Genomic DNA, 15,028 nt, shown 5'->3' on the forward strand with positions numbered 1-15,028 from the left:
CCAAATCTGACACATTCCACACAACTCCAAAAATGGACTGGACAACATTATTGACGCCCTCAATTTAATATTTGGTAGCAGCCTTGGAAAAAATAACTGAAATCAATTGCTTCCTTTAACCATCAATGAGTTTCTTACACCTTTCTATTGGAATTTTGGACCACTCTTCTTTCGCCAGCTGCTCCAGGTCTCTACGATTCTCTAAGAACACACACAACATAAAGGTTGTTAATTTTTCACTATTTTAACTGGTTACCGGTGTGATTTCTATATTGTCAGCACTTGTTAATTGATGCAGGTGAGTTTAATCACAAAATACAGGAGCATCACAAACTTGGAATATGATTATTTCTTACAATTTTGAGGTGACAATAATTTTGTCCAGTTCATTTTTGGTGTTTTGCATGGAATATGTCAGATTTGGCGTTTTGTCTCTCCACTTTTTTGTGTCATACAAATAAAATAAATAAACATGAATATGCCTAAACATTTGTAATTTCAACAATTTTCTGGGCGATGCTGTGCATTATCTGACAGAATTGCAAGGGTGCCAATATTTTTGGCCATGACTGTAATTATAACAGCACCCCTATGCTTTTGAGGCCTTTTGTGGCTATGTTAGGATAATAAGGATAGTAATCCACTTCTTATTTGAATATACCCCCTCTACGTTTTTGTTCTCATCCTGAAATTGTCGCCATAGCTAGTTTAGGTGACATTCTCATTGCTATGGGCATCTTCTGGCAAACTTCCTGGCCAAGAGATTGAAGGAGAATAGGGAATGGATGGTTTAACCATTTACGGACCGCTGCAGGCTAGCTGCCATAACCCCGGTATTCTCTTCTTCGGCCGGCGGTCCACTTTCCGATGAGAGTGGTTTCTGTGGCAGATTCGCCGCAAGATCACTTTTTATTGGCGGCAGGAAAGGGGCCCCCCTCCCGCCACGCTCCGGTGCCATTGCCGCTTACCAGAGCCGTCAGCAGCGGCGGAGGTGATCGGATGCTGTCCCTTGCTGGGTATTTAATATAAATATGAGATCTGAGGTCTTTTTGACCCCAGATCTCATATTTAAGAGGTCCTGTCATGCTTTTTTTCTATTACAAGGGGTGTTTACATTCCTTGTAATAGGAATAAAAGTGACACAATTTTATTTTTTTTGAAACAGTGTAAAAATAAAAAGTAAAACAAACAAGAAAAAAAATTTTTTTCAAGGCGTCCCGCCGAGCTCACGTGCAGAAGCGAAAGCATACGTGAGTAGCGCCCGCATATGAAAACGGTGTATAAACCACACATGTGAGGTTTCGCCACGATCGGTAGAGTGAGCAATAATTCTAGCCCTAGACCTCCTCTGTAAATCAAAACATGCAACCTGTAGAATTTTTTAAACGTCGCCTATGGAGATTTTTAAGGGTAAAAGTTTGTCGACATTCCATGAGCAGCCGCAATTTTGAAGCGTGACATGTTGTATATCAATTTACTCGGTATAACATTATCTTTACAAAATAAAAAAAAATTGGGCTAACTTTACTGTTGTCTTATTTTTTAATTCAAAAAAGTGTATTTTTTTCAAAAAAAGTGCGCTTGTAAGACTGCTGTGCAAATACGGTGTGACAGAAAGTATTGCAATGGCCGCCATTTTATTCTCTAGGGTGTTAGAAAGTAAGTTCTAAGTAATTTTCTAGCAAAAAAAAACAGTTTTTAACTTGTAAACAACACATCTCAAAAAGAGGCTCAGTCCTTAAGTGGTTAAAAAAAAACATTGCACAATTGTGTTTTTACTGGCACCCAAGGTGTCTGTGTTTGTTTCTGCTTCCTGCTTCCATAGACATAAACATGAATGCTCAGGCAACCCTAGCATTTATGTGGATGCCTACAGCTGGACATCTTTAGGTGGTCAGGTTCTGCTTGCATCATCATTCACAGATGTTCAAGGCCACCTTCACCTAGGACAGGGCAATCAAATATTCTATTTTAAGCTAACGTGATTTATTCCTTTTCTGGTTCTCAGATCCATAAACATACAAAAAATATTTTTACTGCACAATGGTTGATATTACAAAATCGCTAAAGATCACAGTGTTTGAGTGGTATGCTGCAATTAACCTGCCTCCCAACACCATGAGAGGTACCCCACTTATGCAGCTGCATGTGCTGTATGGATCTTTTTTTTTTTTTTTGTGTTCCCCATGATTCAGAACTTTATTGTATAAATGCCTGATGCACACCTAACTGCTTGGGGGTTTGCCTCTCCACCCTGACACCCTTCCTAACCCCTGTCTTCCCCTTAACCACACTTGGTTCTAAATTCTCTATCTTTTCCTTCCCTCACTTTTCTACTGTCCTAATAAGTCTCTTTCCTCTGTTCCTCTGGTTCTATTTCCCCGGATAGCGCGGTCATGCTAAGACCCTCTTGCAGGGACATTTCCTGATCACAAATGAGATACACCCCCTCCCCCCCCCCCCCCCCCCCCCGTGCAGTCTCAAGTCCACTCCAATAAAACCATCTGCCACGTGTTATATAGTATCCCATAAAAGACCTAGAGTATCTTCTTGAAATACCCAACTGGTTGCTTTCTTTTTTATACTCTGTTTAACCTGTACTGAGGTTTCAGTATACCACACGTTAAGGGTTGATTTACTAAAACTGGAGAGTGCAAAATCTGGTGCAGCTCTGCATAGAAACCAATCGGCTTCCTGGTATTTTTGTCAAAACTTAGTTGAACAAGCTGAAGTTAGAAGCTGATTGGTTACCATGCACAGTTGCATCAGATTTTGCTCTCTCCAGTAAGTCAACCCCAATGTCAATGACAAATAATCCTTTTTCTTTATAAAAAAACCTCTAAAGATTGTGGCCAAGTTATCTCACAAGTGCCGTGGTAAAATGCAATTGATTCGTTTAGTGGTGTATATTTCTTCTTAATGTCCAACGCTTCGGTCTGCTAACTCATTAACCACATATGACAGGAAATGCTTTTTTGTCTTGCAGATCAAATGCAACCTGCAAAGACCCTAGAAGACTTTGTTCTTACTGTAGAACCAAAGGAAATAAGAACTTTATTTGTGTACTTTCAGTAACCCCGACCATAAAAAGAAGGTATAAGGGCGAAGTGACTACTGCTAACTGTAAAAATCATATTATAAATGGGGCCACACTTGTATGGCAACTGGTATTCTTGTATGTATGGTATGTCTGCTATGCAGCCCATAGCTTGATGCTACTATGTTAGGGTAAAGGCCAATAAAAGCACATTATGGAAACAGAAGAAAAATATCTCTTCTTAACTCAGCACCTTAACTGTAAGTATGTCCTGTTCTCATCTTTTTAGGCTTTTTAATACATACCCTTTGATTCTAATAATGCTGAACTCCAGACACATATACAGTAAAAGGCACACGTAAATGCAGCTCTGCATTCATTATGATGAATCATTGTTATGTATTGTTTAAATGCAAGAAGTGTGTCTGAATTTCATTTGGTATCAACTTCTTGCAGTCCTGTGTACAGCAGAGCTTAGAGTAGGAGAAAGAGAAGACGCACAAGGAGCCAATCAGATGTGCTGCAGTGCTTGTGTACTAACAAGCAGCATGCTGATTGGCGGAGAGAGCAGACTGAGAGGGGATGAGCTCATCAGTCAGCTGCTTTTACTTTGCTGTCCACTGAAAGGCTGAGTAAGGGATGTGACCTATTTGTATTATTTAACTGTACAGGAGAAAATGAGGTCTCTTGCCCTGCCAAACCGGGCTGTGCTGTGTGGGAAAGCTGTGAAAATCTTAGGAATAAATAGGTGGTAACACAATCCTTCCATCAGGTATAATATCTAATATATATATTTTATCTGTGTATTTAGCAGTTTGCTAAAAACACTTCAAAATATCTTGTATATATTATACAAAAGCTTAAATGGACACTTTGTGAGTCACTGACCTCGAAACAATCAATGACGATCAGGAAAATCGGCACAGTAAGAGATCGTAATCTGACTACATGGTAATGGTCGGTGACAGGCGGTCAACATGACAGCCAGGAAACTTGCATTTTCAGGAGAAAAAAATGCCAGCAATGGAAACCTCCATGTGTATATCATGACAGTTTTCCTTTAAAGAAAGTGTCCAAAACAGTATATTTTTTTCATAAAAAGGTAATTCTGTAAGGCCATGTAACCCATACTTTATCATTGGCTCTCGTGGTCCTTATTAGATGATCCTGGGGGGAGGCACATTCATTGGGATCTCATAGTTGGTATCTTTGCCTAAGCAGTTTCCCGATACCAGTCCACCGGGATCTGCATGGCATTGATCAGGTGACTGGGCACTAAGAGGAGGCAAATTACACATATTATGGGAAATGGTACTGCCTTATTTCTTTCCATGCGGTATAATGCATGTTAAAATACAGATGCATTTAACTTTTACTATACTGTAGGGCCTCTTAGATTACATACATGAAAAATCACAAACGTTCTAAATCTTGGCTGTGATGTTTAACATAAAATACTGTTTTCGCTCTGCCACATTCTTGCAGAACGTGTGCAAAGAAATCTTTTCAGTGGCTGGTGTGGCATGAACCTATAAATGCACTGTATATTTTGATAAACATATTGTACTACTATAATGATATTGCAAATAAATATATTATTTTTAATTTTTAAATATTGACTTTTTTATTAGAGTGCTGCATGCATAATTTGACAGTTGCACAATATAAAAAACTAAAAAAAAAGCACAACCTGATGAGAAACGGATCCGTTTTTTTTTTCTAAGTCGCCTGACAAGTCGCCCCTGTGTGAACCGGGGCTAAGAAAACAAAGTGCAAAAAACGTAACAAACCTTTTCAAGAAACGATACACACAAGTTTATTCTTTTCTTTTTTTTTTTTTTTTACCTTTGCATAAAGCAATAAAATACAAAAAAAAAATGAAAAAAACTGAATAAGGTACATTCTTGTGTACAGTCTTTTCTAAATTATTTGTTACCTCCTACTGTAAAAAATAGGACAAATAACAAAATACACCAATAATTAGGAAAAAAAAATGTTGATATATTTTAATCATGGCTTTTTTTGATAAAGACATGCTCACACACAATCATGATACATGCTCCTTGTTTTTAAAGGGTTTTTTTTTTTTCTTTCTTTATGGTTTTGTTTATTTTATCTCATTGGATGGGGTCCGTGTGAGTGGATTTGTGTGCCTACCTTTTATTGTCATTTTCTAAATTTGCTTTATTACCACTAGTGCTATCAGTACCGCTCTTGTCTGTACCATACATAGGACAACATTTTCAAGACACAAGTGTTTTTGGCCCAATACAATTGTTCTGTGTTACAGTTAAGGGAAATGACTCAGTAATGTACAAAGATAAATGTTACAAGCAATAGATAAGGGGTACATGCCCACCACAATCTACAGGAAATGGTGGGGAGACAGACAACAGTGTACAAAGAGATTGCCAGGTAAAAGCTTTTATTTTTACCTCGGTGGCTTTTCATGTGTTACAGATACAAGACCGGGTCTTCTAGCTGCTTTCAACATGTACTACCATTTTATTCCTATGAAAGGTGAGCTTTGCTGAAAATCACACCTAAAATCTAGCAAGCAGATTTTTTTTTTAAATGTTCTGTTTGAAAGTCAAACCTTTTTAATTCGGCCAAATACATTCCAAGTGCATTAAAATAAAAGGCATTCAAAGTCTTATAGGTAATTTTTTTTTTTTTGCTTAAAAAAACCAGCCACAGCCAGAGTAGAAAAGCCTGTCTCCTGCCAGTATGCTGAGGTCATGGGGGAAACTTTTGCTGTATTTTGGTGAATGGTACTTTAAATGTCACTGTACTGCACTCTGCACTTATCGCAAGCCTGATGAAGGGTTCCCGCTTGGCCCCAAAACCTCAAAATCCACTGATCACTTCAATACATTTTTTGGTGCAATTCTGAAGATCCATGGTGTGCTGATTATATATTCTTTGACTTTGATATCAGTTCCCAGCTGGTAGTTTCTACAGAGCCCACTTGCTTGCTATTTCCAGGAACATGTGTAGTGGGCATAGTCTAATTAACTTGCTTCTGCAGAGGTCTGACACGCCCCACTGTGTGAGTCGGAGCTACAGCCCTCCAATCAGCAGCAATCATGAGCTTTGCAAATTAGAGAGCTCTAGCTTACAGCGAATCAATACCATGTTAGTGGGATAACAGAAATTGTGAAGTGGGGAAGGCACCGACTGCTAAAAGAACTGAGTGACAGTTCTGCAGCACACAGAGACAACAATGTTGATTTACTAAAGACAAATAGGTGTTGCACTTTGCAAGGGAATTTTCCCCAGAGCTTAGTGAATAAGGTGAAGCTCTGCTGACTTCCATCCAATCATGTTGCAAGCAAAAATGTTTTTCTTTGATTGCACATGATTGTGTACTCTTTGCAGATGTCTCCACATTTACTAGGCTTTGGGGTACAGTCCCTTGCAAAGTGCAACTACCCTTGCATTGTGAACTCTGATTGAACGCTGATCCCAGACAAAGACAGCTGCCTGTGGCAAAAAATGGATGCTGAAATGTTGTAGATTTCTGCACCACAGCTCACCTGTGTTCAAGGCTGCGTTCAAGCATGAACAGGGCACATAGAAATCCCTTTTCTGTGTGCCCTTGTGAAGATTGCCCTTCTTCTAGTACTGAAAACCGCCATTCTCCACAGAAGTGTGAACAAGCTCTAAAAGTAGAACAATTCTCTCAAATACCAGAATCTAACTGTGATTATCCTCAACAAGTGGGGCATTAAGCTTTGTACTGTATATATGCATGGTTGCACCAAACAAATCAACATTTATCATGACACTAAAATGAATACTTAGGCTACATGCCCACAGACGTTTTAAAAAACGAGCTGCAAAGCTAGTACCGATGCCAGGAAAAAAGCGGCATTAAAAACGCAATTTTTTTTGCGTTTTGCATTGGCATCAAGACCCATTTAGCCACACTAGCTTTCAGCCGCTTTTCTCTGTCTCTATTCAAAATCAATGGTTTCCTAAGGGAGCCCATTGATTTGAATAGAAGTCTCACCAGAAGTCGGAAACGTCCGTGGGCATGAGGCCTTAACCACTTCAGCCCCGAAAGAATTTACCCCCTTCCTGACCAGAGCACTTTTTGCGATTCGGCACTCCGTCGCTTTAACTGACAATTGCGCGGTCGTGCAATGTGGCTCCCAAACAAATCTGACGTCCTTTTTTTTCCCACAAATAGAGCTTTCTTTTGGTAGTATTTGATCACCTTTGTGGTTTTTATTTTTTTGCGCTATAAACAAAAAAAAGCGACAATTTTGAAAAAAATGCATTATTGTTTACTTTTTGCTATAATAAATATCCCCAAAAAATAATTAAAAAAACATTTTTTTTCCTCAGTTTAGGCCCATACGTATTCTTCTACATATTTTTGGTAAAAAAAAAAAATCGCAATAAGCGATTATTGATTGGTTTGCGCAAAAGTTATAGCGTTTACAAAATAGGGGATAGTTTTATGGCATTTTTATTAATAATTTTTTTTTTTACTAGTAATGGCGGCGATCAGTGATTTTTATTGTGACTGCGACATTATGGCAGACACATTGGACATTTTTTACACATTTTTGGGACCATTGTCATTTTATACAGCAATCAGTGCTATAAAAATGTGTAAATGACACTGGCAGTGAAGGGGTTAACCACTAGGGGGCGGGGAGGGGTTAAGTCAGTACTAGGGAGTGTTTTCTAACTGTAGGGGGGATGGGCTAGCTGTGACACATCACTGATCTCTGCTCCCGATGACAGGGAGCAGAGATCAGTGACACTGTCACTAGGCAGAACGGGGGGATGCTTTACATCGGGACCTGCGACCCGACTCACGGAGATCACGGCGGGAAATTCAAATGGGACTTACAGGTACGCCCATTTGCCCAGCCGTGCCATTCTGCCAACGTACATCGGCGTGCGCCGGTCAGGAAGTTGTTAAAGTGATACTAAACACACGTTCTTATAATTTACATTGTCTTTTTTATTTCTGTATGTGGATGGTGGCACTGTAATTAATTATTTTTATGTAATTTTTACTGTTTTCCAAGAAATTACAAAATAACATAAACAGAAAATAAAATTAAATAAAAATTTATAATAAAGTTACAAAGAAGCAGCTATGATAATAAGCAATCTATGCTACACGTATCAATATAAGTTTTTTATAATGTTTCAAAAGATTTGGGTACCGAAATATTAACTGGTTCTGAAGGAATTGCTATATATAGTCTCGAAGCCTGGAGGAATAGTGTATTAAGGTAATGCACCATAGTATTAGGATTGCTTTAGTATGGCATTTTTCCTAATTAATATACAGCTGCCACATGACCCAGCTCTTTCCCAGCCTGTCTGCAGGAAAACCTAAGCAGGAGGAGCTTCTAGTCCTCTGCTGCTGGTCACATGTTAAAAAAAAAAAAAACAGCCTTTGGAATACAAAGTAAAAATAAATAATATTAATAGACTGTTTTAAATTGTCATACATATATATATTTTAAGTCAAATCTTTATTATTCTTTGGCAATAACACAGTGTGGGCAGATTTCTGTGTCACGCCCATCCAGTCTGTGTCTTAAGCCTCATACACACGATCGGATTTTCCAATGGGAAATGTGTGATAACAGGCCATTGGTGGAAAATCTGACCGTGTGTACGCTCCATTGGACAATTGTTGTCAGGTTTTCCCGCGGACAAATGTTGGATGGCAGGTTTTAAAATTTTCTGCAGACAAATGCAAGTCTGTTGTCGGGTTTTCCGAGCGTGTGTACACAAGTCCGTCGGACAAAAGTCCAAAGTACAAACACGCATGCTCGGAAGCAAGGACGAGCTGGAAGCAGTCGGTCTTGTAAACTAGCGTTCGTAATGGAGAATTTACATTCGTGACGTGGCAAATTATGAAATCTCGAAATGCAGCGCACAATTCTCTTCTTCTTTAATGGGATAATAATGAAGCTGCTTTGCTGGTGATACTGATGGAGTTATTGCAAACAAATTTTCAAAGGCTTTTTTTTTTTATAGTGATATCAAGAATAATATTATGCTTTTTTTTTTTTTTTTTTTTGGGCAAGTTACTACAACACCATTATCCCGTAGTTTTTAAGATCAAAGATACAACTATGTTGGTGTCCCCTTGTCAATTTTACATTGTATTTTTTTTTTTTAAATGCCTACTCCCAAACTGTCATTTGAAGTAAAACACATAGCCAAATGAAAAGCGCAAATCAACACTCACCAAACTTCTACTAACACAAAATTAGCAGAAGGAGCCAAAAGGGTGGCACCAAAGAGCTGAAAAACCATGTAGTATGTCACTACGTTCGTGTTTGTTGGCCGACAATTCCTTGCTGTGTGTATACAAGACAAGTTTGGGCCAATGCCCTTCGGACAAAAGTCCACAGTTTTGTTGGCCAACAATCCGATCGTGTGTACGAGGCTTTAGAATAAGAGGGAGGTGAAGCCTCCACTAACCTTCATGTAATATCCTGCCCCCATTGTGTTTAGCTGGTTAGTGAACATGGAGGAGGAGGGAGGGAGTGGGCTGTCATTTACCACTGTGTATACACCCACATGTGTGACTTTCTAGTCACATGGGCTGATCAGATGCGATAGGGAGGAAATGATCAGCATAGAAACTCACTGAAAACTGAGCATGTGCAGAGTTGCCACCACAGCTGCAAAAGCCCCTAGCTGAATCGGGGAGATGAACAGAAGGTGGAGATGGAGAGCAGCAGGATCAACCAGGTCTTTTGCAGAATACAGAAAAGGAATCTCATAGTGACTGAGTGAGTATACACCATTTATTCATGTTTTTTTGTGATGTGGGTTTAGTGACACTGTAAATAACATTTCTGGTACAAATCATAGCAAAGACATTTAAAAGGGAATTAATGGTGTTTTACATTTTGTGTATTTATTGTAAAAAAGTTAAAAGTATTTCCACTTGGTAGTTTGCTTTTGCTGACATCATGGAGTTAATTTACTAAAACGGGAGAGTGCAAAATCTGGTGGAGCTCCGCACAGATTCCAGTTTATTGTCAAAGCTTAATTGAACAAACTGAAGTTAGAAGCTGATTGCCTACCATGCACAGCTGCACCAAATTTTGTACTCTCTAGTAAATCAACCCCCATATGTAGACCAATGGACACTATTTTAAAGAAGAACTCTCACTTTGATTGTTATTAGTGTTCTGTTTCTCCCATGTTTCTGTGTGCTTTGCAAGCATAGCTAAAGTGGTCAGACAAGATAACGCCACCCCCATTGTCCCAGCCCTTTACCACAGCCACCCCCCATCCCTTCACCATAGCCATCTAACTATGTAGTTAGCATGCAGAAGGCTGCATGATAACCAATAGAAATCTACCTCAGCTCCAAGCACTTGCCCAAGACAAGTGGTGGCAAGAGGAATGCAGAGGTTGACACACAGAGAGGCTTCCTGTCTGACCTCCTGGATAGGCTTGCAAAACACATACAAACATCTGAAAAAGTACAACCTGTACCGTGTCCCATGGAGGGCCGTATACTAAAAAAAAATTGAAGCAATAGTTTTTGCCAGGCAGTGTCAGGGCAGGAATACTTGTGCAACCAAGGTATGCTGAAGGTGTAGAAATAGTTGCATGGGCCCCCTAGGAGCCTAGGGCCCCAGGCAGCCACCTGCATTGTCCCACTTTACATATACAGTCATGGCCAAAAATATTGGCACCCCCGCATTTCTGTCAGATAATGCACCACTTTACCCAGAAAATTGTTGCAATTACAAATGTTTAGGTATTCTTATGTTTATTTCTTTTGCTTGTATTGGTATGACGAAAAAGTAGAGAAACAAAAAGCCAAATCGGACCCATTCAATGCAAAACTCCAAAAATGAACTGGACAAAATTATTGGCACCTTCTCAAAATTGTAAGAAATAATTGCATTCCCAGTTTGTGATGCTTCTGTAATTTGTAATTAAACTCACCTGTATCAGTTAACAGGTGCTGACAATATAGAAATCACACCAACAATCAGTTAAAATGGTGAAAAATCCATGTGCCACAGGGAGCATGGAGAAGAAAAAGAGCAGCAAAGAATTGTCTGAGTATTTGAGAACAGAAATTGTGGGAAAGCGTGGACAATCTCAAGGTTACAAGTCCACCTCCAGGGATCTTCACGTTTCCACTGTGTGCAACATTGTCAAGAAGTTTACAGTCCATGGCACTGTAGCTAATCTCCCTGGACATGGACGAAACGTGCTGTGGACGGACGAATCAAAGTTACAGCTTTTTGGTAAAGCCCATCATTCTACTGTTTTCAGAAAATTAGGCCATTAAAGTATAGAATACAGTTCCGATAGTCAAACATGGTGGAGGTTAACTGATGTTTTGGCATTGCTTTGCTGCTTCAGGCACTGGGTGTCTTGACCATGTGCATGTCATTATGAAAGCGGAAGACTACAAAGAATTCTGGGGTGCAATGTAGGGCCCAGTGTCAGAAAGTTGGGTCTCCGTCAGAGGTCATGGGTCTTACAGCAGGACAATGACCCAAAGCATAGGTCAAAAATCACCCACAAATGTTTTAAGACAAAGTGCTGGAGAGTACTGAACTGGCCAGCAATGAGTCCAGAACTAAATCCCATAGATCTCCTGTGGAGAGATCTCAAAACAGCAGTTGGGAAAAGGAACCCTTCTAATCTGAGGGACCTGGAGCAGTTGGCGAAAGAAGAGCCAGATCCATTAAAGAGGTGTAAGAAACTCATTGATGGTTACAGGAAGCAATTGATTTCAGTTATTTTTTCCAAGGGGTACGGCTACAAAATATTAAATTGAGGGTGCCAATAAATTTGTCCAGTCTATTTTTGGAGTTTTGCGTGGAATGTGTCAGATTTGGCTTTTTGTTTGTCCACTTTTTTGTGTCTAGCCAATACAAACAAAAGGAATAAACACGAGAAATGCCTAAACATTTGTAATTGAAACAATTTTCTGGGGGAAGTGGTGCATTATCTGACAGAAATGCAGGGGTGCATATATGGTACTAAGCTTCCGTTATTTAATTGCAATATAATTTTCTGATTTAAACATGGGATTGTGTTCTCTTTCACAAAGGAAATGGTTGTCTAACCACTGAAAGCCTTTGCTTCTTATTAATCATTATTGTATCACTATGTCAAATCACTGTATTTTCTGACTAGAAAATAATAAAAAAAATAAATGTTATAATTTGTAGAAAGTAATTTGAGCTGATCTATACAATAAAAAAAAAAATTAGTTTAAGTGATACTAAAAGTAAAGTGTTATTTTATTTATTTTCTTTAAATAACAAACATGTTATACTTCGCTGCTCTGTGCAATGGTTTTGCACAGAGCAGCCCCAATCCTCCTTCTTGGTTCCCCTGCAGACGTTCCTTTCTCCTCCCCCTGCTTAATGCCCCCACAGCAAGCCGTTTGCTTTAGGGGAACTGGTGCATGCTCGCTTCCAAAACCCCTCTCTGTCCATAAGACATACAGAGTGTGGCTCAGCCTCGCCCCCTCCGCATTGGCTGTGATTTACAGCAGTGGGAGCCAATGAGGAGGGAGAGAGCAGGGAGAACTGCCACTCTTGTGCACATCGCTGGATTGGGCTCAGAAAAGTATTGGGGGGAGCTCCATACAGAAGGCTTTTTGCCTTCATGCACAGAATGCATGAAGGCAAAAATGTTCATCCTTTAGAACTACTTTAACCTAAAACTCACCATTTCTTTTTCATACATCGTGGGGCACAGTCAGGCTAATATTCATTACCTGCTGGGTTATACTCCATCTCCAGGTGAATGGACACTGGTAGACCAAAGGTCTTTAGACAGGAAGTGATCCCCTATATAACCCCTCCCACACAGGAAGCACTTCAGTTTCTTATCAGTGTCTGCAAGGTGGATGGCACTGTTTGTTTGAGCTCTCTGAGCTCCAGGTCTCTAGTCCCACAAACCGTCCTTAAATGAATCAAGGGATTGACCGACCGGATCAATTTTACACAGGCTTTATGTGCTTAGATAAATAGTACCTGAACCTCACAAAGAAGACTCAAGATCCTGCAAGGTTTTGCCTGTAATGCCGCCTCCGGGCCCTGGACCCTGCAAGGTGGAATCCTGGACACTACAGCGCTAATGCATTCCTGCAGGGTGCTGTACAGGTCCAAGGGAGTGGACCCTAAACATGAAAAGGGTACCCAGTCCTTGAAGGTCCTCAAGTGACAGAAACCCGCCGTGATGAGTAAAGTTTGGGCTCTTAGTTTCCTTAGTTTCTAAGCTGCTCTGCGCCTGGACGGGTAAGTGAAACCCCTTTACTTATTATTGTGGGGTGTCCCAGTGATTGTAACAATCAGTCAAGCTAGCTAAAGGCTGGACACCTGTGTGCAGTGACCATATGGGGGAGTTTTGGGCTAGCTGTGGGTGTTTGCAAAGTGTACCTTTTTTTTTGCTTGTGTCTGGCTGTTTCTTAACTGTATGATGGAGCACAACGGTGCGCCATTTTGCCTTGGTTCACCATGGCGCATGTGCGTTTGCAAGAGTGCCGCTGTTTTCAGCAGTTGTGGGCAGCCATGGCGCACGTGCATTCACAAAAGCACCGCTGGACTTATCAGTTTGTTTGGCAGCCATCGCGCACACGGCTTTGCCGCACATGCGCAGAAGCCTTTATCTGGGCGCACGAAGATTTGCATCCTACGAGAATACAGATACATCCGTTCGTTGGGATCGCGCACGTGCACGCACGTACAGAACGTTCTGGCGCACACCAAGCTTGTGGTGCTTCCAGAAGGCAGCTGCGGGACACAGAGCAGGCTCTGAACAGACACTTGCAGTGGTTCCTTTTTTCCTTACCTGGGTCACGTGAGTCACCAAGTGTTGCTTGGCAGGCTAAAGGTGCTTAGCAGGATTGTTGCATAGGAGCTTGGTGAGCCCTATTAAAGGGTCTCCCTTCTGAGGTGTTTTAATACTACACCCAAGTACTCTCTCTTTTTGTTGGCTAGTAAATGTCTGCAAAAAGAGGAGCGGGACTAACCCTACAGAGATGGGCACACCTATGTCGTCAGTAGTTCCTGATGAACCTAGTCGTATCCCTAGTGTTGTATCCCCTGAAGGACCGGAGGCTTCCGGGCAATATGAGCCGCTGCGCCTATCTGGTATTGTGCCTACAGTCAACGCTGCTGCTTCACCCTTTATCACTAAGGATGAACTGTCCTCGGCCCTAGCCGGGTTAGAGCACAGGATTGCTGACATGATTGCCTCCATCCCGCAGGGTGGCAAGAAGCGTGACAGATCCCCCTCCCTGGAGCCTCCTAGTCTGGAGCAGGAATGGGTTGAAGATGGAGAAAAGCTTAAAGCTCAGGATTCGGTGGAGTGCCCGGCAGATGAGTCTGCTTCCGAGCAATCTGGACAAGGCGATATCCAGTTGATGTCTGCCTCTCAGTCGCAGAGGCTTTTGATCCTGACTCTGACCGAAATGGTTCGTTCTGCCTTTAAGTTGCCTCTGGCAGAGGGGACTGAGCCTCCCTGGTCCTCTTTGGGATCCCTGAGGCCTCTTCAGGCCGCACGGGCTTTTCCCCTACACCCCCTGTTGGAGCAGGTGGTGTATGCTGATTGGGAACATCCTGACAGGATTTTGTTCTTCCTAAAAGGTTTTCCCTTTTATATCCCATGGATAAAAAATGCAGCATGCCAGACGTAGATGCAGCAGTCTTTTCCTTAAACAAGAACTTGTCCGGTAGATAATGCACAGGGCTTGAAAGACTCTGTTGACAAGAAATTGGAGTGGTTATTCAACTATTCAGCCAGCCGTTGCAGCAATTGGTATTTGCCAGTCCGTAAAGGATCAGGTCAAACAGCCTGATAGGCCTAACCAGAAAGATGATCTGCCTGAAAGTAAGACAGATATTCCTCAAGCACTGTGTTTTGCTGTTGATGCCTTAAAAGGATTCATTACAGCAGGTTTCCCGTTTGGCTCTCTTGTCTGTACATATGCGCAGACTTTTGTGGCTTAAGAACTGG

At 41.0% G+C, this 15,028-nt stretch overlaps 1 protein-coding gene across 1 annotated transcript in view; it reads left to right on the forward strand.

Annotated features, from left to right (window-relative positions):
- MAN2B2 (mannosidase alpha class 2B member 2) overlaps positions 1-4,650 on the forward strand; it is a 106,052-nt gene extending 101,402 nt beyond the window's left edge. Inside the window, exon 19 of the mRNA XM_073610441.1 lies at positions 2,987-4,650. Within this exon, the coding sequence (XP_073466542.1) occupies positions 2,987-3,075 (89 nt within the window). The 3' untranslated portion in view covers positions 3,076-4,650. The remainder of the gene's footprint in view (positions 1-2,986) is intronic.
- The last annotated feature ends 10,378 nt before the right edge of the window (positions 4,651-15,028 follow it).

Source organism: Aquarana catesbeiana, linkage group LG01, assembly GCF_042186555.1.
Source record: "Aquarana catesbeiana isolate 2022-GZ linkage group LG01, ASM4218655v1, whole genome shotgun sequence".
Classification (NCBI taxonomy): Eukaryota; Metazoa; Chordata; class Amphibia; order Anura; family Ranidae; genus Aquarana; species Aquarana catesbeiana.